Consider the following 26970-nt stretch of genomic DNA (forward strand, 5'->3'; position numbering starts at 1 on the left):
TATGCTCAGCAGTGGTTGGACAAGAATCCACTGATACCTAGGAAGCCCAGGCTCCCCGTATTGATGGCGCCTAGCTTGGTTGGCTATAGTCTCAGGCCAACAGACTCGGACACTGAGCAGCGTACTCTGTGACTCACACACAGAATATATGAAGCTTCCCTGGTTTTATTTCACAGTAAAAAGTCTCTGAGTGTAATTATTGGAAACAATATATAACCTTCTAACATTAAGTCTAAAACCAGTATAATAAGGACAAAAGGATAAATATAATAGAGCTGGAAATACTGTATGTTTTGTTAAAGTTTTCTTAAAATATTTCCTATATCCTTGCTTTAAAATTTAGATGCCATACTGTATTTTAATCTTATATGCAAAGCTTATTTCACAGTGTTAAATTTAGATGATTGCATCTCTAAACATAGCAAACCTATATTTTTCTTCAACATCCAAGAAATAATATCCAGTTGCTAATTGGCTTTCTTTCATAAAAATTAGAATGTCTAAAATAGACTTAATTGTGAAATATCACAGAGCATTAAAATCTATAATACTGTGTGATCCAAACAAGAGGTTACCAATTTCTCAATGAAGTTCATATGACAATGACCGACTTTTGCTATATTTAATTTCAGGAGCAAGAAACGGTCTGTTATTTATATTGTTGCTGTAAAATAAAGGACTGAATAAAGCTTTAGATAATTTAAAACAAATAAAAATGGTCAGAGTCAATAAAAGTATTTTGCAATCTAAAGAAACCTGATTTATTTTTTTCTAAAACAAACAAACAAAAAAACACAGTAAATTTGGGGAACAAAAGCTAGGAAATTCTTTTAATGTGGTTATAGTATCTTTCCCTAAGGGAAAAATTCAAGTCTATATTTAATTGTAAATAGCCAAATCTCATGCCAACTGTTATTCAAACAACATTTTGTAATTGAAACAATAACACATAAAAAAGGAAGATAGCATAAGTTGGCTAAATCAATAAATATCATATATATTAATTTAAACAACCACATTATCTTGTGTGCCAGCAAGAGCCTGGTTTGGGGGTACTTCATGCTAAAGTGAGAAACTATCCAAAGAATTTCAAGAATTTGCATTCATCTTAGTTTTAATTATTTTACAGTCTTTCAGGCAATGCTTTATATATCTTCTCAGTAACAAGAAACTTTGAATTTCACTAGAATACTTTATGTTTATGTATATGCACTTGCTGTTTGAGGGAATGAAAAGAGCCTGCAGAAGTAAAAGAAGTATTTTTAATAGAAAATAGAGAAAACACAACTAGGATGATATTTGTGTCCTGGAATTTCTAGAAAAATGAACCAAACCTGTCTGACACTAAGACTGAGTCTAATAAATATTCACACGTACACTGAATGTTACATATTCATTGATATACAATCTAATTATCCTTCCCAGTAAATTAAGAAGGTAAATATTGCCAACACCTCTACTGCACAGATGAAATAATAAGACTCAAAAGTCTGAAAACTTGTCTACAGTAAATAGCAAATATTATGTTTATCTTTGATTGTAATTGAGAATGATGTATTCCCCACGTTCCCACACAGTATCCAAGACCCGAGGAAGCAAATTCACAATGCTTTTTTGCTTCAGGTGAATTTTTAGATAAATGTATGGGCACAAGTCAAAGAAGTAATGTAAAATTCTATAAAGGCTGTGATTCTTTTAGGTAGAGGTATTTAAATTAGTGTAGAAAAATCTTAGATCTCTTTAAATGTCTACGATGTGGCCCAGCAGTTGAAATGTTTCCTAGCATGCATTAAGACCTGGATTCAATTTCCAGCCCTATATAATATCCAAGTTGTCATGTCATATACATATACACACACACACACAATCACATAGATAGGTAGATAGGTAGATAGGTAGATAGGTAGGTAGGTAGATAGATAGATAGATAGATAGATAGATAGATAGATAGATAGATACATACATACATACATACATACATACATACATACATACATAGAAACACAGATAGACAGAAAGGTAGGTAGATAGATATTCATAGATGATAAACAGTGTTAGAGTACACCTAGTTAGAGAGAAATGAAAATTTTACCTACAGAAGAAAGAACAGCTCCATGAAAAAACAGTCTGACTAGAGGCACTGCTGGCTTTCAGGCATCTGCACTGGCCTGGCCTTGGGATAAACGCTCTCAGCTGTGGCCACTAAGAGCACCACCTACGCACATTCACTATGTTCCCTTTTAAGGGCCCTGCCCACCTCCCATCTCTCCTTCTTTCTCTTTCTGTGTCTGTCTGTCTCTGTCTGTCTGTCTGTCTCTCTGTCGGTCTGTCTGTCTTTTTCTCTCTCTTCCTCACCTCTTTTCTCTTCTGTCCCTAGAGGCCAGTTTCCCCTCTCCCCTCCCCGTTTTCCCATTCACCCGCCCCCCAAATCCCCTCCACCTGAGCTCAGTTGCAAGGCTTCTTCCTCTCCCATGCCACTTTTTCTAAATTACAACAGGCACTATAATGTTAAAGGATTGCTTTCAGGACCCAGATTATTTGAGTCTGAGCATAGAGCGTCTGTATGTAATTAATAGTTCAAATCAGGAAATCTTTGTCACACGCAGAAAATCATAACTAATCAGAATGTCTACAAAGATATTATAAGATAGCAAAACCTCTGCATCATGAAAAAATATCTAGTAATCTAGTATCTCTGTTAGAATTATCCAATAAGACTATAACCTGGATGTGAAAATCAATTAGGATGCTGTTGTAATAGTTCATAGGTATCAAAGTGTGCTGAGCCACACTGGAGACATAGAAATCTGAAGGTCAGTTCTGTTTCATTGATCAAAAAGGCAACAGCACTATTCTTACTAGCTTTTGTTTTGTTGGTGTTCAAAATCAGTCATCTTTTCTTGTGTTTTGTTTGCTTTAGTTTGTTCTGTTTTGGATGCACTTTTGATAATTCATTACATATATTACATAGTCATGGAACAAAATCAAGTATAGAAGAAAAGTTCTTCGGGCACTATGAAGACCAAAATATGCAAAATTGGAAAGAGTTCTGATGATTGGCTACCTCATCACACTGTTGGGAAGGTCACAATTCTGACGCTTTGGGAGTTAGAGAAAAAGACCGATAGTGTAGGACCATGGACAGTACCCAAGTGCTAAGAGTGGCGTCAACCCATCCTGTCCCCTGGTCACACCACATTCTTTTTCATCAAAATCATTTGTATTTTGTATGTGTCATTCAGTGCCACAGACTTGTGAAGAATGACTCTTATGGAATTCATTGCTTAGAATCATTTCCTTGAAGAACTATAACTATAGGTAATTCAGAAGTTTCTACGATCTATTGAAATCCCTTGAGTTTTAATTTAAGAATGAGGGACCATGCCCATAAATAAAGAAACTGTTTCAAAGTATTTCTAGCCTCGGGCCTAATTAAATCCACTAGGAGAGAATTGGATATGAACAGATAATTTTAACTTGATGGCTAAAAGGTTTTATTTTTAAGAAAAATTAGAAATAAAGAAAATTTGGTAACTGACTAGAGAGGATATATGGAATCTCTTGCATTTAAGGTGATCACAATTCTTCCCTTTCGGGTTATATCTTCGCTGTAAAATATATGGCAAACTCTTGAGCATGCATCAGCATGATTGTGTGAAAAGACACCAGGAAAGAAGTTTAAACTAGATGAAGGCACAATCCATGAAATGTGTTAGGCTGTCTATGTGCCCCATGTAAGGTTGACTACGACCGCGTTTGATGTGTTGAAGTGGATTTATTGGAAAAATAAAATAAAGGAAAACAAAATGGCACATAAAAAAGAAACGTGATCGCAATACAACAAACAGCACAATTCATAAATAATGCATGCGGGTTTGTGACAACAGACTAATTCTCTTTTCTGTTTGTCAAATTCTCTTATTGTCAATAAACCATGCGTCACAAATTGGACTATTTTTCCCCAAAATGTCATGTTAATGCATATTTATTATCTAAATAATACCATGAACTGCTTTAGGAAAATCATGCTGCATCATTCTGTAAATTATATACCTGTCTATAGATTAATACACATGAAATTATATTAATGTTTTCTTCAGTGCCCATAAAAATCATGGTTTATTTTCATGCAAGGAAAGCTGTTATTTTGTCAACAATGATTTTTTTTCTTAAAAAAAAGAGAGTAAAATTCATACCTGTAGGATAATTGGGACTGGAAAGTCACAAGCTAACAGGATGAGGATATAGACAGGGAAGTGTGTAGGATGAAAATCACAGACTAATCTTGAAGATAAATAGCAGAAGCAAAGAAGGAAAAAGCAGGTGTGTAGTTCCCTTTACACAGACCTAAAGTAGTTCTTACAGGCATTCAGTTATGTTCAGTATTTATCCCCATAGCCGTAAAGAGAGTAATCTAATATGTATAATAGTAAACTAATATGAGCTTTGTGATGTGACTGACTGCACCTTGTTTCGATTCTAAGCTTTTTTTTTTTGATACTTCTTTTTACTTAAGTTCCAGAGCAAATAGAATTGGGGCTAGCTTTTTCCATATAAAATAAAAGATGCTTAAGATATACCTGAAGACAAAGCACACGTAGTAAAAGGAAACAAACAAGTCGCAAAAATAAGGCCAGATTAGATTGGAATATTCTCTAAGAGGATAAGCGTAAGTGGAAATATCTAACCAGGTGCTTGAAAAAAAATATAATGTATGCTGTATGATTAAGGGGCAGCAAAGTTTCACCACTTCAGCATTGATCTACTAATTACGTATACAAAGACTCTAATAAAAACTTCTGTAAGCATTAGTTAGTTTTTTGAAGAATCATCCTTTGGTGAAAGCAGGCCATTAATAGTTCACAGTTTGAGACTTTAATACCACAAATGGAGATTCCATAATGCTGCTGGAAGCTGTTGGAAATGCAATTGTTTTGTTGATATTGTATTACAATTTTGTTTTCATAATATTTGAGTGTCTAAAATGTCAAGAAAAAAGAAATCGATAGAAGCTGTGGCTGGCATGGAAGCGCGTGCACTATAGAAAGAGGTTACACAACAAAATACGAAAAGTATTTTAATCCAGCTATGAAATAAAGCGAGATAGCAAAAAAGTTACTGCTAGTTCTCCCCTGAGATGCTTAAGACCAAGATGAATGTTCATCTGTCTGAAATAGTTTAAGTGGGGCTTGCCTGGGGGAAGGGAAATAAAATGTAGTAATTTGCAACATTTCCACAGCATCAATTTTATATTGTCAGGATGCCGCCTAGAGCATGTTTAGCCAGACCTCAAGAGTAAACCAAGTGCTGTCACCAGAAATCCTGTAGGAATGGAAACTGCTTCACATTAGGCTCAGAAGTGGCAGGTCTGGAAAATTTGCTAGACTAGGGCACGGTAGGACGGCAGATAGCTCTCCAGGAAGCTGGGTCTTGGCTCTGCTCCGCATAGATGCCTGCTGCTCTACCTCTTTTCCCTCTTTTAACCTGTGAATAATTGTGCAGCTATGATTGTAACACCATGAAAGACAACCAACTTAGGAGTAAACACACAGGCACATAGGATCTCACAGGTAATTGTCCCATTTTTACCTAGAGAGTACTGGGAGCCCATAGGACAGTGGCGGCTTGAGTGGTGGTGTGATGAAGCCCCATTAACAAATCTCACTTAGCCTTACTGGAGCACAGTAAAGGTGACAAAACACTCTTCTCTGTCCCAAGGAGTACTAAAGTCGCCATCAATGGTCTGATGCTGATTCCTGGATGGCTGGGACTAGCAGTTTAATAATACTGCAAGTTAAATTTTATATTTAGAAATTAGGAGATTTCCTGCCTTTGGTTGAAAGGGGAAAAAAAAACCCTAAACTTTATACTCTGTCCCATGAAATGAGAATGATTTTTGAAAATACGGTTTGAAATATTTTTGAACCCTGAAGTCTCTTCTAGCTATTTGAGCTGATCAAACACGCTTTTCTTTTGCATTAGTTCATGGAAGATGGTGAGAATAGGAGTCGTTTTCTTCTTCTTATTTTAGCATTACTATTGAGGTCTACACTATCCCTTATGCTTCCTTTCTTCCACAGAAACATGCACGTCCAAAGCTGACTCTGTGAGGAAGCTGTCAGCCAGCACCTCCCACGTCTCATCACTGCTTTACGTAAAAAAAAGTCGCATTCCATTTCTTACGCACAGAAAACAGACCGAAACTCCATTGCATTTTGATTTTGATAGAATGTTCTTCCTCAATTTGCTCCTATCTACTATTCACCCACACATGAGATAATAGCTTAAATTTTCCCCCTATATTCTTTTATTCTAACAATTTTTCATAATACTATGAAGTTGTTCCTCCCTGAATCCCTATAGCATGCGATCTCTAATTTATAAATCTTGGTTTTGTTGTTGTTCATTTAATGTTTGTATGTACTTTTTTTTTTCATTTTGAAGTTCTGCATCTAACTGACTCACAGGAATCATATGCATGTTTAAATAATCTTTTAATTAAATTCTAATACTGAAATATATTTCATCTTCTACTAGTCTGTCCCCTCTATGAGCAATTTATTCACAGATAACTTTAGGAGTTACTCACTGGATAATTGTATAATGAAACATAACACTACAGTTTCCTAGCATTTTAGTGGTTTAAAGTTCTTTTGCACCTCATTTGCCTAATAACCACAACAAACCCAAGTAACTAGTAGTCAGTTTGTGAAATTAGGTACTAAAGGACAAGAGGAGTTGGATGATTGTTCGTGTACATGAATCCAAATTACAGGAAAAGTGTCTCAGTCTGTTATCCTAACTTCACGGTACCGTATATGTAAGTCTGTGAACTTGAGAAAATTCAGTAGTGTATGCAGGGGAATCTTGAAAACGCCCATTTCACATGGCAGCCAGCTTACTCTCTCACTTTCCACTTAATCTCTGGACTTGCTTTTCAGTTAAATGAAGAAAACATGTTTTTTAAAAAAATCCCCTGGGATGGGTCAGTAGTCTTAAATGTAGACTTCCTCATAGGAACATACAGTTGGTGACTTGAATTCTTTGAATACCTGAAGAATAGTCAAATGCAGTTGTACTAAGTGCTTAAAGGCAGCCCCACTGTGAGGTTACAAGTAACAGACTGCAGGGTGGCCAGTTGTAGCCACTGCAACTTGAGCGTACATCTATGAATTCTTAAGTAATATCATATCCACACATAATGCACTGAGACAGATTGGATCCCCCTGTGTTGGCGAGCCGACTTAAACGTTCTCAAAGTCCCAGCTAGTAAAGAGAGAAAGAAAGCAGGAAAAAAAACGTTTTTTTTTTTTTTTTGTCTAAGTGCACATAAAAAAATCACCACCGTCACAATGTTAATGGCTTTGTCTATTTATAACCATAAAGCTGTACTTTTCTGTTATTACTCGGGCACTCAGAAAGCACAGATACACGATAAGGAAAAACGCATTTCTACTGGGGAAATGTAAAGGCCAAAATCTGTGGCTTTATCAACACTTGTCTTCTTTGACAAAGGACAACATCTGTCTCACTTTCACTACTAAAGAAAAATGGAACTGAATTCTCCCATGGAGAATTCTGAATATAAGTTAATTCTTGAAAAAAATTGCCTGCCCTGTTTATGACTAGCTAAGAAATATTGGCTTGTAAGAGTTAATCTTGGCACCCAAGGGCTCTTCACCCCCACATTCCAAGGTATTGCAATAGCTATGGAAAAATTTGAACCCTCAACATGTGAAGTAAACTGAAAAGCCATTTTAAAAGACTAACATGGTATTTTGAAATTGATAAAGATATATATTGACAATATTAGGTTTGCCACCGAGAGCTTATATCTCACAGGTAGCTTGAGAGCCATAGGCACTTAAACACCAAGAAAGAAACTAGATTAAAGATTTATCAAGGAAAATAAAGAAATATGTTTTTTCTTTTCTTTTTCCTTCTTATTAAAGGTGGCTATTCACACACTCCTTCAAAGATAGGAGGGAAAAGATTTGAGAAAAAATTCACACAAAGAAAAAGATGAATTTATCATTTTTACACCTCTAACATCTAAAAACTCCAGAAAGAGCTGAGGTTCTGAGCCATCTTTACCTTTATCTGAAAAATATTATCTATTTCCAAAAGAAAATAAACCTGTTTATATGTTGAATTTTAGCATACCCTGACAGAAACTGCAAAGAAAACAAGGGAGGACTCTAGGAAAAAGTGATTAAAACAACACATCATAATACCATTTCATACTTTGAAAATTATAAAACACTAATCAGAGTATTTTAAAATAAATTTTATAATGACTTGAGTTGCCAAACATCTGTACAAACAGAAAAAAATTATGTTGGTTTTGGAAGCTCTTACAAATAACAAGAAAATTATATCAGTATTTAATTTTTCTGATAATTAAAAATGTAAACCTGATCTAAAACATTATAATTTATAAAGAACTGTAAATTAAGATGTGCATATATACTCACAGATTTTTAATGTCAACTGCCCCACGGAAAGCCTTCCTTGGAATTGCTTGAATTTGATTTTCACTGAGATCACTAAAAATAACAAAAGAAAGGGTGATAAGATTATGAAATCATACTTTATGCTTAGTATAATCAACATGATAAATAATGGAAAAACAAAATTATTCCACAGAAAAACAAATACCACCCCTTAAAAGGAAAACAACAGTCAAAAGCAAAGCAAGTACCTAAACACATAATTTGTAATTCTAATGCATGTTAAAGTTTGAATTAAGTATCTTTAATCTATATTCTATCATAAAATATGGTATTTTGATTTAAAGGTAAGCATAATTTTATACAAAATATATTAACTATTTCATTAAGAAAAGTAATATATTTTTCAGAACTGAATTTTAGGAGACTCTGAAGCTTTAGAACTTAACGTCTGTTCGAAATCACTGTTGTACTTAGCTTCCTGGAGAAGGATGATGGTACTCAGACCACATAACTAAGGATGGCTGTAGTCAGAGCACATAACTAAGGATGGCTGTAGCCAGACCACATAACTAAGGATGGCTGTACTCAGGGCACATAACTAAGGATGGCTGTAGTCAGAGCACATAATTAAGCTTACATAGCAATTTTAATCATATTAAAAATGGAACATGGCAGCTCTCATTAAACAATAAAATGAAGTTTCTGAATGAAATATTAATAGAAGCTTGATTTGAAGCCTCCCCCAAATTTGTTATAATCATAAATTTAGTGTCTATTTTTACATCTTAATTTAATTAAGAAATACATTTCAATCTAGGAAAAAAGCTCTCTCTGTCTTAAAATAAAAGGTTTGGGAGAAAAAGAAAACACTCATCGTAAAAAGGATCATTATGTTCCCTTCCAAGAGTTCAGAGTCAATTCTAAGACAAATCTCATGGCTTAGACGGTATTAACAGCATTATCACATAAAGTACAAATACATACAATTAAAAGATACACCACTAGAAATAGAAAACTGCCTTCTGGGTTCTATTCACATGAGTATACAGCAAGAAGTTGAAATATCAAGCAAACTATTAAAATGCCAAGGATGCGACTCAAATTCGGAGGTATCCCATTCTCACAAAGAAAGCTGAAGCTACTGACCAAAGATGCACAGCAGATGACGAACCCAGCTGTTTTCCACCATGTGGATGCACATTGAGCAGGTTGGTCCACACTCTCTCCCTCCAAGCTGCCTGTGAGCAGAGCTCATCACTCACATGCTTCCAGCCACACAAGAGAGAAGAGGACACGACTGGCTGATACAGAGATTTAGTGTGTGGTCCTGACCTCATTAGCGCCGACTTTTAAACAAAATGAGATTTGAGTTCATATCTCAATATGCTTAATGTTCAAGTGAAAACTGTTTGCTAAGCAATTTGTAAAGAGGTAAATGTTAGTTACTTGATGACAGAAGGCCTTCAGCAAAGGTAAAATAAATGAAGACATAGAAGAAAGACGGAGGAGAAGAAAAACAATCAAAAGCTCATATTATACTTCCAAGAGTAAATTTACACGTTTGTGCTTATGTAGGAAGCACATCTAGGGCAATGCAGCTCATTACTGCTTTCAATAATTCCAGAACCTCCTTAAGAGCAGTAAAACTGCATTTCCTTAAAACGCGCTGACTTCTCCCGCTGGCCATTGATTGGGGCTGACTTCTTTCCTTCCTTTCAAAATTACCTCAAGTTTAGAATGTTTAGCAATATATATTTTTAAAGTATTGATGGCAGAAGATTTGTTCAGAGGAGGCCACAGAACAAAGAGATTTCTGAGGAAGAAAAACTTGAAAGTAGCATGGAATGAAGAGAAACAAATAGAAGGAATTCAAGCAAAAATGAACCTATCCTGCTTGCTGAAAATGACTGTTCTTACCCTGCTGTCCCTGACTGTTGCACTTCTTCAAATCAGTCCCCTTTCCACTTCTCAAACGAGAAATACTTCTGAGACCATATACATAATGAAAATAATTATTCCAGTTCTTGAGTTTTCTCTAGCCTATGAGCCCTTCTAATCTCTAGAACTGGGGTCCCTTCCTCCCGTTAGTCTTGGTTCGGCTGGCGTTCCAGACTCTCAGCTACCTCCAGAGGGACAACAATGGTAGAGCTGCTTTAGATGGTTCAAATAAACATAACGGTGGCAGACGGCACTTTAGGAGGGATATCACTCCTGAATTTTATTGATTACCCATGACAGATCCCTAGATCATAGAAAAGCTTCCTTTGGCTAATAGTCACCAATCTTCCCTTTCCCTAAGCCCAAGAAAGACCAAGAGGCTCATGATGGCTGAGTGTAGCTGTTCCCCTAGATAGATAGCTCCTGAGCATGAAATGGATTCTAAGCATGAGTGCCCAGTCCAATCTGTCAGGCAGCTTTAATTATAGATTCCAGGTCCCTTTTGAAGAATGAGGCCTGTTCACCTGGAAAGAAGAAACCTGACATAAGCAATAGTTGGTGCTTCAAAAAGAATGTATCATTCCGTGCTCTTATCACCAAGATCATCATATAAAACAGTCATTGTTATTTCAATTTTATAGGAGAGGAGCGTTTTGTAGGAGAGAAATTATGAAAATATTATCAGTGCGACATGGCAAGACTAATTTTTAAACAGATAAGAAATGCAGATAAACATTAAGGCCAGAATTCTACCAATGCTTACTAAATTCACTTCTTTACACTCTTCCTGAATTTATGAACTCAGATAAGGCTTCCTTAACCCATGCTGGGCTTTGTTTTATGTAATTTGTATAATGAAGAAAATTAGGCTATATATTAATGACAGTTCCTAGTTCTTCCATATGGTTTTCAGTCATGTGTATTTACTTACTCTCCACTAAATGTGAAGTTTCAGACAGTATGTTAGGCGAGGTTAAAGAATTGAGTGAAGTTATTGTCCTGTTTCCTACAAAATTTAAAATTAAGTAAAGAAGATGCGATAAATAGCTAAATATAAAAGTACCATAGAGATGTTGGTTGCATGCATACTGACATTAGAAACCAGCTATTTGACCTCACTGGATCTGCTCTACCCCTTGAAGATCAATGAAGGCACAAAGAGGCATCCCTAATTGCAGTCTATTGCTCTATGAGCTGCGTAGAATAAGCACAATGAGTCAGAACTACTGAGTGAGTGGGATGGAGCTACCCTGGGAGAAAATTTGTAATTATATCACCAGGCAATAGAGTGTAAAAATCTGGTTGAGAGCAGAGAAATGACTTGATTGGGCTTGATTTTTAGGAAGATTAATCTGGAAATTGAATTTCAAAGCAGGCAGAGCTAATGGGAAGAGAAGGGCCAGGCAGTGCCTCCAAGAGTCGGCTAGAGTCCAGCGCTGGAGGTATCTTTTAAAGGAGAACTTTAGGCAGTACAATTAGAAGTTGGTTCCAGTTGGAAGGTATTTGATGTAAGGTAAGGTGACTATCATCTCAGCAGAATTTTCAATCACTTGAAGATTTTGAGCAGAAGGGACACAAAATGGTAAACCAAGAAAAGCAAGTGTGCTACTGCTATGCCAGGTCCTGGGAAGCTGAGACCAGACGATGAACCAGTTTGGAGATTACTGAAATCTCAGTCGTGATGTAACATTTCTTGGGAATTTTTAAAATACTGAAATGCTTTTCTTTTACATTGTATGCATATGAATGTTTTGCCTTCACCTATGCATGTGCCCCATATGCATGCTTGTAACTCATAGAGCAAAGAAGAGGGGGAAGGGTCCACAAACAGGACTCACAGATGGTTGGGAGCTGCTGTGTGGTGCTGGGAACCAAACTTGGGTCTTCTCTCTGCAAGACCAACCAGGAAAATATTGAAATTCTTGAAAAAAGAAAAGCTTGTTCATTTTCTTAAAAGTGTCATGGAGGTTTAAAGGACTGCAAAGTCCTAATAGAATCTAGTCTCCGTAGGGAGGGGAGAGTCACATGATTGCAGCAGAAAGCACCATGCTTGCTTTCAATGTGCATACAAAAAAAAAAAAACAACCCTACACACAACCCTACACACAAAACCATAGCAGAACCCTGGCTTTCGCACTGAAACCTCATCCTTCTACTACGCGCAGCTCTTCCCCACACAATTGCATTGCCTTCAGTCCAGCCTTCCCTCCTTCTCCACTCTCTCCCCTGACCACTGATAGGATATTCATGGATGGCCAGCCATCCTCACTTTTAAATGACTCAATCTCTTCTCCTTGTCTTGATTTATGAACACTTTGAAAGTACCCCAACCCTATATAAACATTATATCAAAAATGAAATTATATCCAGCTACATTGTCCTGAAGTTTTACTCATCCCAGTTTAGGGGCACTATCCTTACGCAGGCTCAGGCCTTTGGGGATCTTATATATCCCATGCCGAACTATTGCCAAACCTTCATCCAGCTCATATTATTTACAGAATTTGTTGTCTGCCTTTCTGTTATCTTGACCTCCAGTGGAATAGCCTGTCTTAATAGCCTGCAAGTAAATCTCAGCTGCTACTTCTGCGTTCCTATGATTTCTGCTTCTTGGACACAAACTCTCAAGTATCTTGATCCAATACAAAGAGAAGCTCAAAACATCACAAAGATACACAACTCTCCCCAAAGAGATTATTTAACACAAGCTTTTGACATCTATTTTCCCTCTCACCTACTTCATTTCAGATATACTGGCCTCTTTGGGGTTTCCTGGCAATTCCCCATCATAATTTAGTTCAAAGCATTCCTGCTATGGCTCTGTGTGTGTCTCAAAGCATGACACACAAATCTTGTGCTTTTAATTCATCCTTTATCCTTTATTTGGACTTTGCCTCTCTAGCAACTTGGAATACCCAGCGAACATGATTCTAGTGAGCACACTAGTCATAGAGATCTCTTTTCTTCTAATTTCTAACACATATTTTGCTAGTAATTCATGCTAAATCAAGTGTCATGGAAGGATTCTATACTCTCCCAGTGACATTTGTGAGTCTACTGATACCTAAGTGTGAAAAAGTATATATCCCAGGATGTATTAAACAAGTAATAGTCAATACTAATATAAACATTATGTTAATGTTGTTTATGATTGTTTATGGTTGTTTATGGTTTATGGCTGTTCTCAGCTAGTCAACACTCTTTTGGTTTCCTTAATTCTACTTATAAACACATCAGGATGTAATCTCAGGTAAACTGAGGTTTACAAAGGTTACATAACTAACCTGAAGTCATTCTGCAAGCATGAAATAGAGAGAGGATTTGTACTTGACTCAGTTGCTCCCCATAGCTCATACTCTTGACCACTCCCACATGCCTTATGTAAGAGTCTCCAGCAGTCAGAGAACTCTCTGGCATTGTTCTTCAGTCCCTTGGATAGTGGTTCCATTGTGTGGACCAAGGGCCATTCAAAAGTGCTTCTTGCAAAACAAACAAACAAGCCAGCAGCAAACACAATAAAAACAAAGACCCTCCATTTCAAGCCAGTTATATTAAATAGAATCTGTAGCACAGAGATCAAAAAATCTATGCCTTCATAAGTGTGCCAGTGAACTATTATGACCAATGCCCTTGGAACCCATGTTAGCATTCTATTGAAACATCTCTAGCAAATGCTGTCTCTAAGGGTCTCGTTAATTTGAGATTACATGTATGGTGTTTGTGTATATGCATACAATCAAAGACATAAATATCAATAGAAAAACAACAGTGAGTAAAACCATTAAATCAAGCCAAATATGCATACCATATAAAGGAAGAAGAGAAAAGAAAGGCCACTTTGTGGTTTTATAAATCTATATATATCCTGAAATCTACCATATTTTAGAGTACAATAAACCTGAGATTTAGTAGCCTATCACTATTGTGCGATATCACTACCATTCACATGCAGTATTACTACATCCACTCTTTTCTAAGATTTATTTTTGTTAGTCGTAATTATTGGTTTGTGTTTGAGTATATGCATTTGAGTACCAGTTTCTTCAGAGGTTAGAGGTCCCATATCCTTCCTAGAACTGAAGTTACAATCAGCTGTGACCTACTTGTTGTGAGCACTAGGAACCAAACTGTGGTTCTCTAGAAGAGTTTATGCACTCTTAAACATGAAGTCATCTCCTACCTCCAACAGACCACTTTAAAAGCATATTTACCATTATAAAATTCTTACAGCCACGGTAACAACTTTAAATAATGAAATATTCAAAGTATAAAAACTTTGTAAGCTTTCTCTACAAAATTAGATACCAAACAATGTTTCCTTATTGATAACAATCTTTCCAAGAATATTTCAGAAGGCTACACTTAATCAGACATATGACCAGATATTAAAATTAGTGCCTAAGACAAAGACAAAATACACCTCTTGTGGGTTTTTTAGAGAGGAGCAACTGACATGGTGACCCACATTTATAGAATAAACTGGGTTTCTTTTCACATCTGAGCAACTGACACGGCGACCCACGTTTATAGAATAAGCTGGGTTTCTTGTCACATCTGAGCACTTAGAGATCTGCAGTGGTCTGAAAATATCTCTGACTCAGGAAGTGTGACTATAAACTGTGGTGGTTTTTGATGGGTTTCTCAAAGAAATCATGGCTCTACTGTTTAGAAATTGCATGACCACATGATCTTGGTCAATGTACTAAAGTTCTTTGATTCCTGATTTATAGCCTCTAGAAAATCCATTGAACTCTGTTGTATCAAGGTTCCCATGAAGAAAGGTTAGTACTAGCCAGGCGGTGATGGCACATGCCTTTCTTTAATCCCAGCATAGGAAGGCGGGTCGCTGTGAGTTCGAGACCAGCCTGGTCTACAAGAGCTAATTCTAAATATTCCATGTAAACATGTGAACTTACTCACCCATTCTCCACATCTGAAGACACTACAAGTCTTAAGCTTTGCTTCTCCACTGGTCACTTAAGTTGTTAGTCCTCTAGCATTTGGACTATTAGATTTTAGACATTAAAGAATAAGATTTGTGTAGACTGCCCTCAGAAAGCATAGATTAACGTAAATCATAGAGGGTAGAGTGACCCTCGAGTGATCAGAGCACTGATCAATAAAAACACCTAAAATGTTTCAAACTATTAATGAAAACACACTTTCACGCCTCTTGGTATGTTTGTGGATGGTTGACTTTAGTCAACAACATTTGCTGCGGATGTTAAGTTCGTACATATATCCCTGCGATATCTGGGTAATCAGTTTTTCATTCATTTTTCTCTTCTAGTCCAATGGAAAGGTTTCTGAGTTTTCATTCATTTTCACTGCTAGTCCAATGCAAAGGTTTCCCTCTGCTAGAAGGCTCACATGCTATGTTTCCTTAGTTATTCTTATTCTCTATCAAACTCTTTCTTTGAAATGCCTGAATGCTGGAGTAGGCCCCTTTATTTGCAGTCTGGTTCCTTATAAGACATAACTAAAATCTATCATGTCACAATTGGTAGCTCATGTGTTGACACAAGTGAGAAAAAGCTAGTATTACACTCACTGGCATTTATGTTCTCAAGTAGATTCCTTATTTAAAAGGTACTTGATATCTTCCATACAAAACACTGAATAAATATTTCATTTTCTACTTCTTCAAAATAAAAGTAAAATGTACTTACTCTTTTGTTACTTCACATATGGGGAAGATATTCTTATCATTATCCAAATGTCTTTAATGAGATCAGCAACAAAATGTTGTTTAACTAAAATGATGTGTCAGAGTAAGTACTTTGTATTACAAATGGAAAATTGACTTCAATGCTTTTACTCAGTCTAAAATGTAGAATTTTGAATCTCATACAAAGAGCATAAAATACTTTATTTCTTTCAGAACAAGGGAACTCATTTTACACACCACACACACACGAAGAATTAAGAGATTTTTATGATGACATACATACATAAAGAAATATGTGTGTACATGCATGTGTATGTATGCATTTTCCTCAATACAACCTGATCAGTTTATAAAATGTTACTTTTACGTATGTTTTCATAAATTGTTGTTGGATAACTAATTGGTATGCTTCATCCAGGAAAAAATATTTCACCCACTCTTAGACAGTTTTAAAAGTTTTCAACAGAAGATTTCTGTTCACTCGTAATATACCTTGAAATTAATGTTTCATAAATAATACAGGAAAACATGGCATGAAAATGGACCTCAAAGGGGAAAAATTAGTAGACTTCAACTATATTATTTAGATACTATTTACACATCAAAATTTTTACTTATTTAAACTACATATATTTATACACACACACACACACACACACATATATATATATATATATATACATGTATATGTGTATGCTTTTGTGGAGCATAAGAAATTATCATAAGAAAATTTCATCATTTTCTATATTTATTTATTTTTCGAGACAGGGTTTCTCTGTAGCTTTGGAGCCTGTCCTGGAACTAGCTCTGTAGGCCAGTCTGGCCTCGGAATCACAAAGATCTGCCTGCCTCTGCCTCCTGAGTGCTGGGATTAAAGGCGTGTGCCACCACCGCCCGGCTCCATTATTATATTTCATAGGAATTTCAGTATTTGAGTGTGTGTACACATATATGAGCATGCCTCTGGCTCTATGACAAGTGTATATACAAATGCTCTTAACAACTGAGTCTTCCCTCTATCCCTAGATTTTCATCTTTTATGCTCAGAAGAAAAAAAAATTAGTATTTGGCTGATCATTTATATCCTGAATGACATTCTTTTCTATTTTTTTTTGTTTTTAAATTTATTTATTTGTTTGATGTCGTTTACATGTGCCACTGTGTGTGGGAGTGGGTTCTTGCTTTCTCATCTCAGTCTCAAGAGTCCTACTCCAATCAATAGGCTTCCATGGCAAGCGCTTTTCTCAGAGTCATCTTAGTAGTCTGAATTTTTTTGGGGGGGGCGGGAACAGAATACCACTCCAAAGCCCAAATACTAGTGGAATTACCATATAATAAAGACTATCCTTAATTCATGAAAATGAGCTTCCCCAACCTCCCATGGGCTGGGATTGGGGGGCATGACACTTTTAGAAGCCTCACTTGAATGTAGCATACTCTGAAAAGGAGAAACAGTGGGGTAAGAAAAAAAAAAAAGAATTTTCCAATTTATTCATTCTCAGCACTCTTTATCGATCTCTTTATAGAGGGTTTTTATTTTTATAAATTAAGGATGACTTTTGGTTCCATTTCTTCCTTACATTCAGTATGTCTGAGGATTTTTAAAGGGACAGTGTGATCTACTGCTGCTGAATTACTGCATCAGCTCTTCAGGAAATAGCCAACACGGCAACGCTGCACTATTTTATTGTCCACAACGTATGGTTCTCAGTGGAGTATCCCATTAACCTCGGAGTCCAATGATATCATTTTAATTATATAAATTGAAAAGGCAATGTATAATACCTATATCACGTAAAAATGGATCCACTTTATGTGAAAGTGTTCTAACTATATTTCACTATGAAGTAATAAATTTGCTTTAGATGGCAAAGCTGCCTGTAAATTTAATTACTGGTAATTTTATTTTCCTCCACTGTTTAACCTCTCTCAGAGACTGATGAGGAATATCATAAATCTGTAATTGCACAAACTACTCTAGAAACAACTGAGAAAAGATAGGTGAATATTTATCCACATTTTAAAACTTTGGCTAGGCAAAAAATATAACTCTTGGTGGAAAATAAATATGCCAACCTGTAAATATCATGATGGTGTAAATTCCTGATGTCTATATGTATTGTTTACTCAAGGATGATCTTTTTATTAACACATCTTATAAAATTATATATCATAGAGAGAAAATATTTTCATATATATGGAGTTCCAAATAACTCACTATGTGCTGAAGAAGTACAAGCTTCAGATAATGTGTGGATGTTTGCATTTTCCAACAGAGATCAGTCCCATGCTCAGAACAACTGGGTAAGCATAGATTATCCCAAAGGTCACAGGCAAATGGATTTTCATAAGAGAAGTTTGAAATTTCAAGAGAAGTTTGAAATTTTAATGATTTCCCAATCATTGTTTTCTTTTTTTTGGTTGAGAATTCTCTACAGAGGAACTGTTTGCAAAGGAAGTAGAGGAAATTCCATTTATGAAGGGCAAAATTATTGCATTTTTGTGGTAATTCTTATTGCACAGAGCAGGTATACAGGACACATTTCTTCCAGCAAATACAGCAGAGAATGCATCATTTATCACAAGTCATGTCTCTCAAATTATAACATTGAAATCCACATATGGACTCCTGTCATAAAAATTCATATCTCTTTTTCTACCCCCATTGGCAAAGAATACAGCCTCTTTAAACTTCCACTCCCAGTGAGGCAGAAGGAAGATGGGAGGACATGGCCTGGAAATGGGGAGGTATGACATAGACAGGAATACAGAGATGAATAACTAACACTAAAGGCCTTTCGAAAATCTATATGGGAACATGTAGAAGCTTCCTAATATCCATACATATGTGAAATGATTTTAAATGGAGCCAACTCATAATGGAGGAGACAATGACTAATCAGACATTGTAAACTAAAAGGTGAAACCTAAGTTATATCAGTTAAATCTTGAGTTGTTGGCCAAAGGGCTCTCTTTATTAACCAATGGTAATAAAACAGATTCACAGCATACAGAGGGGAATCCCACATCAGGCTTCCCTGTTATGATTATGACTCGTATCCCTCACTTATAATATCCTTCTTCCCTCTCTTTGACTGGACTTGGGTAGCTCGACTTGGTGATTGGATGTGGATCTGTATATCTGCTTTCATCAGTTACTGGATGAAGATTCCATGATAACAGTTAGGGTAGCCACCAATCTGATTACAGAAGAAGGCCAGTTTATGCACCTTCTCCACTGTTACTAAGAGTCTTAGCTGGGGTCATCCTTGTAGATTCCTGGGAATTTTCCTGCATCATGTTTCTCCCTCGCCCTATACGACTCCCTCTATTGAGATATATCATTCCTTACTCTCCCACACCATACATCCCCCAACTGAGAGCAAACAGTCAATAAAAGGGACCTGCTGGAACTAAAATGTTTCTGTAAGGCAAAGGACATGATAAATAAGACAAACGATAGCCTACAGAATGGAAAAGATCTTCATCAATCCCATATCTAACAGAGGGCTCATCTCCAAAATATATAAAAAATTCAAGAAACTAGACATCAAAATACCAAATAATCCAATTTGTAAATGGAGTACCTATCTAAACAGAATTCTCAACAGAAGAATCTCAAATGGCCAAAAGAAATTCAAGGAGTTGCTAAACATCCTTAGTCGTCAAGGAAATGCAAATTAAAATGACTCTGGGACACCATCTTACACTTGTCAGAATGGCTAAGATCAAAACCACTGATGACAGCTTATGTTGGAGAGGATGTGGAGTAAGGGGAACACTTCACTGCTGTTGGGAGTGCAAACTTATAAGGCCACTTTGGAAATCAATATAACATGTTTCATAGAACTGTTGTCATATTGCATGAGATATTCGGCAAAGAGCCCTCTATACATTGATAACATTTAGGAGATGTTGCATATTATCATGTTAAAGTGGAAAAGTATATCCATGAGGTATATATAAAATTCAGGTAAAATTTAGCACAGCAATACTATCCTCCACAGTATAATATAGAACTAAGCAGAAAACATATTTCTTCATTGTTAAGTGTTATATTTGTGAATTATATCATTGCCTTTATCAAAAAATATTTAAAAATTCAGAAATCTCTGAGTTATATTGATACAGTTTAAATTCAGGAAATTTAAATCCATCATATACATTTTCTGAACTACAAAGAAGCATTAGGAGTTCAGAAGTTATATCTGGTGTGTTAGGTTGTTCTGCACGTAAAAAGCCATTTTATAATTTTTGAAATATAATTATAAATGAATGTTTTCATTAGATGTACAAAGCCAGCAAACACTTTTAGGGATACAAAGTCATATTTTCCCAATACTGTGGTTTAGAAATTACATACAAGAGATAGTTGTCCACAAAAGTAAAATCTGGATGATAACTTCTTCCTCTAAATTTGGCCGTATACTATAGTGGCTTCTTGAACAGAGGTTATGAAGGTGATCAGCTGGCAACTCTACTGCCTGATCTACTCTGACCTGAAAAAGGTCTGGACGTCGGAGATGAAGGGAATTTCTCAGTACAGATACATCACACTTATGAGGAAGGAAGAAAGCCACATTAAATTACACATGGAAAAGCAAAGATGTGACAGGGATTATATAAGGAGTTTAGAGGGAAAGAACAAAGATGTCAGAGAGAGAGATTAAAATAAAAGGGAAAAGGGGCTCAAAATGAACAAAGATAGCTGTAAGGTCTATCATAGGAACAATGTGCATTTGAGAAAGAAGAGCCAGAGCTGGAGCTGTGAAACTGCACCCTTTATTGCTTTTATGTAATCAGTAGGGGTTGTTTCATCTTTGAGATATTGCTCTAGTTGCAGAAAACGTTAAATGCATAATAGGTGCAACCTTCAGAAGTAGGCAAAGTGTCTCGAATACAGAGATGCCTTAATAGAGGTCTACATGGAAGGCTTTTGGAGAAAGCAGCAAAATCTCCGAATCCCCAAAACCTTTTCATGTGCATCAAAACTTCAAGTGACACAGGGTGCATCTAGTATTGGTGTATAAAGAGGCAAGAGATTTCAGGAGAAGCCAGACCAATATCTCACATATGTATATTTAAAACCCAGTTCCCTGTGTGTAGTGTCGTTAACTGTGAAGGCTTCCCTAGGTCTACCAAGACCATGTGAAGCCATTTCTGTGAGACAAAATTTACTTTGAATTTAGAATGTCACTGAAACGTTTTGTTCTTGTGGCAGTTCTCAGTAGGTATCCTAACCCATCACACTTTACTGAAGCCCTTTTAATAAAACACATCATAGCATTTCCCAGCTTATGTTGATGGAAAACTGCACTGCGCCAACCCTTCCGTTTGGTTAAAACCCTATCTGGATGCCAGAAGAAACTCTAGCACAATTCTGCAGTGTAAGCCAATCTACTGCCCACTGAATCAATTCAGCCTAACAACTATTCCAAAAAGGCACTTAAATCAATTTGCTACAAAGGTAGCATGTGCAAAATGATCCATGCATAGCTATACTTAACCATTCTGTACAGATAATTAACCCCAGCAGATTAAAGACTCACATTTGAGTGTAACCCCTGTGTCAGTACACCTTTGTGAGATGCATCTATTGATAAAACACTTTTAAGGCACACATTCATTTACGTTCATAAAACAAGAGAATTGAATTCCAAGGTTTGAGAGTTTTCATTCCCTACGACTTCAGTAAACTATATACAGCTTAGCACAATTACATATGTCCTTTTCTGTCCCATAGGGTTTCTTTTAGTAGCGTGAACAGTACAAGGAAGTCATCTGTAAAAGAAAGAGGGTTGGGATTGCCTGGATTGTCTTGTAAATGTCAGTGGGTTAATTCAAAGAAATGGCAACTTTAGGTTTGGGAGGAATGTGTTCTGTTTCTACCCCACAGAAAAAAGACACGTTCATCCCATCAGTAATTGGGACACTGGGACTGAATTTGACAGCAGTTGACAGAAGAACAAACTCCAAGAGATTTGCAGAGATGCTAGAAGGCAGCAGAGCAGAACTGGGAGGTCAGAAGTTTTTTTTTTGTTTGTTTTTTTTTGTTTTTTTTTTTTTTTTTGCCCTTGGGCTTCTGGGTGGCTTAAATATGGGAGACATATGAAATACTTTAGGGCAGTATGAAACACTGTTTATACATATACATACCCACAAACTCATATGTTTTAAGGTTCCTATTCTTAAATTTTGGATGAAAGTGGATATTGTTACCTTTATTTAAAGACAGATGGTTTGATATAAACATGGTGTTTCCTTCTTTAATTCCATAACTTAGGATAACCTCCAACCCCTAAAAATGGGTTCCAAAGTGAGAACTGACTAGTTCATAACTGAAAAATACTACAGCATTGCTTTCATTATATATAGGGGAAACTGTAATTCCAAAGAAATTGTTAGATTTACACATGCTTTTAGAAAATACTGTGAATGCACAAGTCTCGTGATTCTATTTGGAAAAATCAGCTCAAGTCAGAATAAAGATAAACCCTACTGGTATATGTTATCTATTTCAAATTAGATACATTACTAGATCAAAGTTTTCCTTTGCCAGGAATACACAGCTGTGATGGAACAAACACATGGTTTTCATGAATAGTACACAGCCTTGCACATGTGGAATGATCCATGTGTGTTCTCTGGGGTAGGTAAAGGGAAGGAATGAGGGACTTTTTTTACATTCCTTTTGTTTTAATACTTAGTATAGGCTTTTCTGACATTAACATGATATACCATGTAACTTATAATACCAAACTCATACATCTGAAACATTTAATATATTCTGTGGGGTTTTTTTATTCACAAAATATTGGTATAAACATTATGTGTTTTCCCTAAGTTTTAGGTTTTAAAAACAGCTGTTTTTAAATTCCAAGTAATTTTTTTGTTTTATTTAGTACTTTAATCCATTGATATTTTCTTCTTTTAAAGAGAATTAAAGTATAAAAACAACATTTCCTCTATATAATATAAAATACATTTTCTCTAATATTTAAATAATCCTATTAAAAGAAAATATTCAATAATTTCCTATTGACAAAGTTTCCCATTAATAAAAATAGTAACCATAAATCTTAATAAATTTCCAAGTAGGTCCACCTGGCGCTCTGTTGGAACCTGGACATATATAGACTATTAGTACTTCAAAATATAAACAGCTACTTTATTGAAAGGTAGTCACTTTAACTGCTTTTGGAAAAAGGATTACCCTAATTTTCTTTGAAGCAACAAATCTTTACAATTCAGCACAAAACTCAATAAACAATTAAATACTGAAAGGCTTCTAGACACAGTTGGAGTAATCTCTATTTTTTTAACCATCCCTAAGATGAAAATTATTCCTAATATCTATGCTTTGGGGAAGTTTAAAGAGTTATCAGTACTATAAAACTGGTGACCTAAAGAAAATATAGAATATTTAGTGCTAATAAACTTGACTGAAGCCTTTTGAAAGATAATTAATGACAAGGTAAGAAAGAAAGATGGAAACTGACCAAATACTTTCCACAATCTAAATATGATTGTGTGGTTAGATATGGTAAAATGCTAGCCCAGGAAACAGTCATTACCTTTGAACAATTCTTTTCCCTGCTTCAGATTCAATTACATTGTTTCATTGAGGAAAACCTATGGATTCCTCTACATTTATCTTTACATTTATCTTTACATCTTCATTAATATTCTCTCTCTCTCTCTCTCATTAATCCTTTCTCCCTCCCCCCTTTCTCTCTCCACACACATAGTTGTGTGTGCAGATGAACACATTACTGTAAGTGAAAGGAGATTTTCTCCAGTTTTACTTCTAATGAAGAGTTGTTTCTCACCTAACTACTGGTAAAGAAAGAAGACAGGCCTGTTTCCTTAGCCCTTCTCTTTCAGAAGGAGGAACATTCCATTTGGCTTTTGCCAAACAGATTTTGCAAATTTGCGTCTTCCAGGAAGCATGGAGCACTGCACTATCTTAGGAGGCTTTCACACCTGTTAACTTTATGTTTTTGTCTCTTCAAATCAATAAAATGTGCTTTGATTCAAATGGGATCGTGGATTCAAAAATCCTGGCACAGGCTTCTGTAGGTGGAATTTATTGTGATCATGATTTACCAATCAACTGGACCCTGTGTAAGAATGACCATGACCAGTTCATCTGATACCCAGGTATGTGGTTTGGGAATCATCTTTCTTCCTCATTAGATGTTTGAATGCCTCCTGTATGCATTGGGTCTTCATAGACAGGGTATCTACCTCCACGTGACAAGGAAGACTATTTGATGTCAAAGTTTCTCCCAATGACTTCTGAGTGTTAATAAATCTAGCGAAGTCAGAATTGAAGGATAATATGTGAATAACAGAGAAAGTTAATTGATGTTGTTCATAAATGTGTCCTTCCAAATAATATTAGACGTTTTTGCAAGACACCCTTTAGATAAGCATTCATGATGGCTGCCGCTCTGTGAAATTTCTACTCTTTTCACTTCTCTCCCTATATCTAGGTTGTGTAGCTTATTTTTTGTGCTTCCTTTGTTTAGGTAAAACATTAACAATAAATTTTCTCTAAAATTACAATTTATAATTTCTACATGATTTAATTTGCTACAACAAAAGAAGTTAGCTATAGATTGGACTTTCTGAAAATCATCTATTTCAGTAACGATGTCAATTTGTTCTCTGTGCATATGGTGTATAATATGAATTGAGATTATGTTTAGAATGTTATGCATCAGAAATTTATTCAGCTATTTGAACAGATAAACAAGACGAGAGACCATATTGATGCAATCATCTATTTCACAAATGCTTATTTCCTTTCATTTACGCTTACATTTCAATTTTTGATATTGTAAAGTTTTGTGGTTTTTAAAGCTTCCTGACTTATTTTTTTCTCTTTTTTTTAATTTATTTATTTATTAAGGATTTCTGCCTCCTCCCCGCAACCGCCTCCCATTTCCCTCCCCCTCCCCCGATCAAGTCACCCTCCCTCATCTGCAGAAGGAGATGGAGCACGAGCAAGGAACTCAGGACCGCGAGGGGTGCACCCACACACTGAGACAATGGGGATGTTCTATCGGGAACTCACCAAGGCCAGCTGTCCTGACTTATTTTTCAAGAGCAGGGAAAGAGCTAACTTGATGCCTGGTTCTAAATAATAGTTTTTGGCTTTGCTTGGCTTCCAGTCATTTTGGAAAATTCAGAGACAATTTCAAAGACTCCTTCCAAACTCCTCCTCTATTTGCAGCTTCCTTCTCACCCTGTCTTTATTTACCACTTCACAGACAAATACAGCACAATTCCTCAGATCTCCTTGACGTTTCTGAGTAGAAATGAATTGAGGGCAGATGAGCATCACTGAAGAAGTGCTATCTAATTCCCAAATTTACGGTAGGACCAGGAAGGACTATCATGGAATAATGAAGAAACAGGCTCCTCACTGTACCCTGTATTCAGCGAGGCCTTGCGTCCACTCCCACTGCTCTCATGGGGAGAAAGGCTGCCTTAAGTGAGCAAAACCACTGTGAAAATTCCCATCTGACAACTGTCTCAGAAGAAGGGTCAAAGGAATTAACCCGCGGCTAAGCAGGCAAGGGTGTGCTTAAGTACTTTAAGTGCAGGGAATGATTTGCACAGAGATTTGAGCAGCTGGTTCCCATCTCCGATGGAAAATGAATGAGAGAGTGGAATGATGTTCCTGTAAAAATGGGGACTTCTGGACAGATTAAAGAAGACGCCATGACATTTCTCAAGTGTCCACTGGACCCAGGGTTTGCAGTTCCTGTGTCATTTAGCTTATTCAGCATTCTCAGGGACCTTTTGAGAAACTGGGAATAGCAAGTGTCTTCACTTGTCTGAAGTTGCAGAACTAGTAAATGGCAGACCTTGTCTTTGACTTAACTTTCGTAGGACTGAAAAGTCCTGTACATCACAGAAGAGACTCTAAGAGACAACTGGCAACTTAGAACCTCAGGAACGATTTGGAAATCTGTAGACTTGTTTTTTACTTTTTCATTTTTTTTCTGGAAAATTATACAGACATACCCCTAAGATGAGACATCCAGGGCATGAAGTGTGAGACCCTCACAGATCCCCTAAATGAAAGCATTCTGTGGCTCAAAGAATACCAACATGGGCAGAGATTGACTACACTGTGAAAGCAAGACCCTGGAGAAGAGACAGTGGTGTCTAAAAGAGTGTTGGTGTATATTGTAACCTAGTCTTTTATTTTCCATATATTCTTCTAAAGTTAATCTCTAATGCACATATCTATAGTTCTTCCTCATAGAAAGGGCATTTAATTTTAAAATCTCAATTATATCTTTTAGAATGAGTCCAAATTTTTAATAACAATGATGGTTTCTTGAAAATATGCCATTCAGGTAATAAATTTTTCTGCGTAAAGTAACACATTAATAGAAAAGCAACATTCTAGAGAGAGTAGACTTCGAGCACATTGGATTACAGAAGCAGAAAACAATTTATCATTTTAATAGCTGATAATTTTAATAACAGAGCTGGGTATAGGGCACTTTGCATTAATGACCAGGAGGGGAGTGAAGGGAATGACCTAGACTGACATGGTCATTAGCAGAACTGGAGTGACTTGTGCAGTCAGTGTTTTTCAGAATCACACAACAGTGAAGTTCCAGTCCATGCAGGATATGCACAGAGTGAACAAAGAGTCTGATGAAATAGAAATTTGAAGAAAGAATAGGTTAGCCTACCAAGACAGAAAACTGCCAAGATGTGAAACTTAGACATAGATGCTGGGAAGCACAATGAAGCTTACAACTCTCCACTATTCCAGAAAGCTAAGTGGAGTATGTTTGGCTGGAAAGTAGTGGAAGGCTCAGGCAATGTGAGGAGTTTAATAAACTTTTATCTAAAAATTAAATATAAACGATGCATTATGAAAAG

The 26970-nt window shown here is 36.2% G+C and overlaps 1 protein-coding gene across 6 annotated transcripts in view; it reads right to left on the reverse strand.

Annotated features, from left to right (window-relative positions):
* The window catches only part of Slit2 (slit guidance ligand 2), a 346206-nt gene that overhangs the window by 135514 nt on the left and 183722 nt on the right, over positions 1–26970 (reverse strand). For all 6 annotated transcript variants that reach the window (XM_075943593.1, XM_075943588.1, XM_075943594.1 and 3 more), the window contains exon 5: positions 8475–8546. In XM_075943593.1, coding sequence (XP_075799708.1) covers positions 8475–8546 — 72 coding nt within the window. The remainder of the gene's footprint in view (positions 1–8474; positions 8547–26970) is intronic.

This window comes from Microtus pennsylvanicus, chromosome 12 (assembly GCF_037038515.1).
Source record: "Microtus pennsylvanicus isolate mMicPen1 chromosome 12, mMicPen1.hap1, whole genome shotgun sequence".
Classification (NCBI taxonomy): Eukaryota; Metazoa; Chordata; class Mammalia; order Rodentia; family Cricetidae; genus Microtus; species Microtus pennsylvanicus.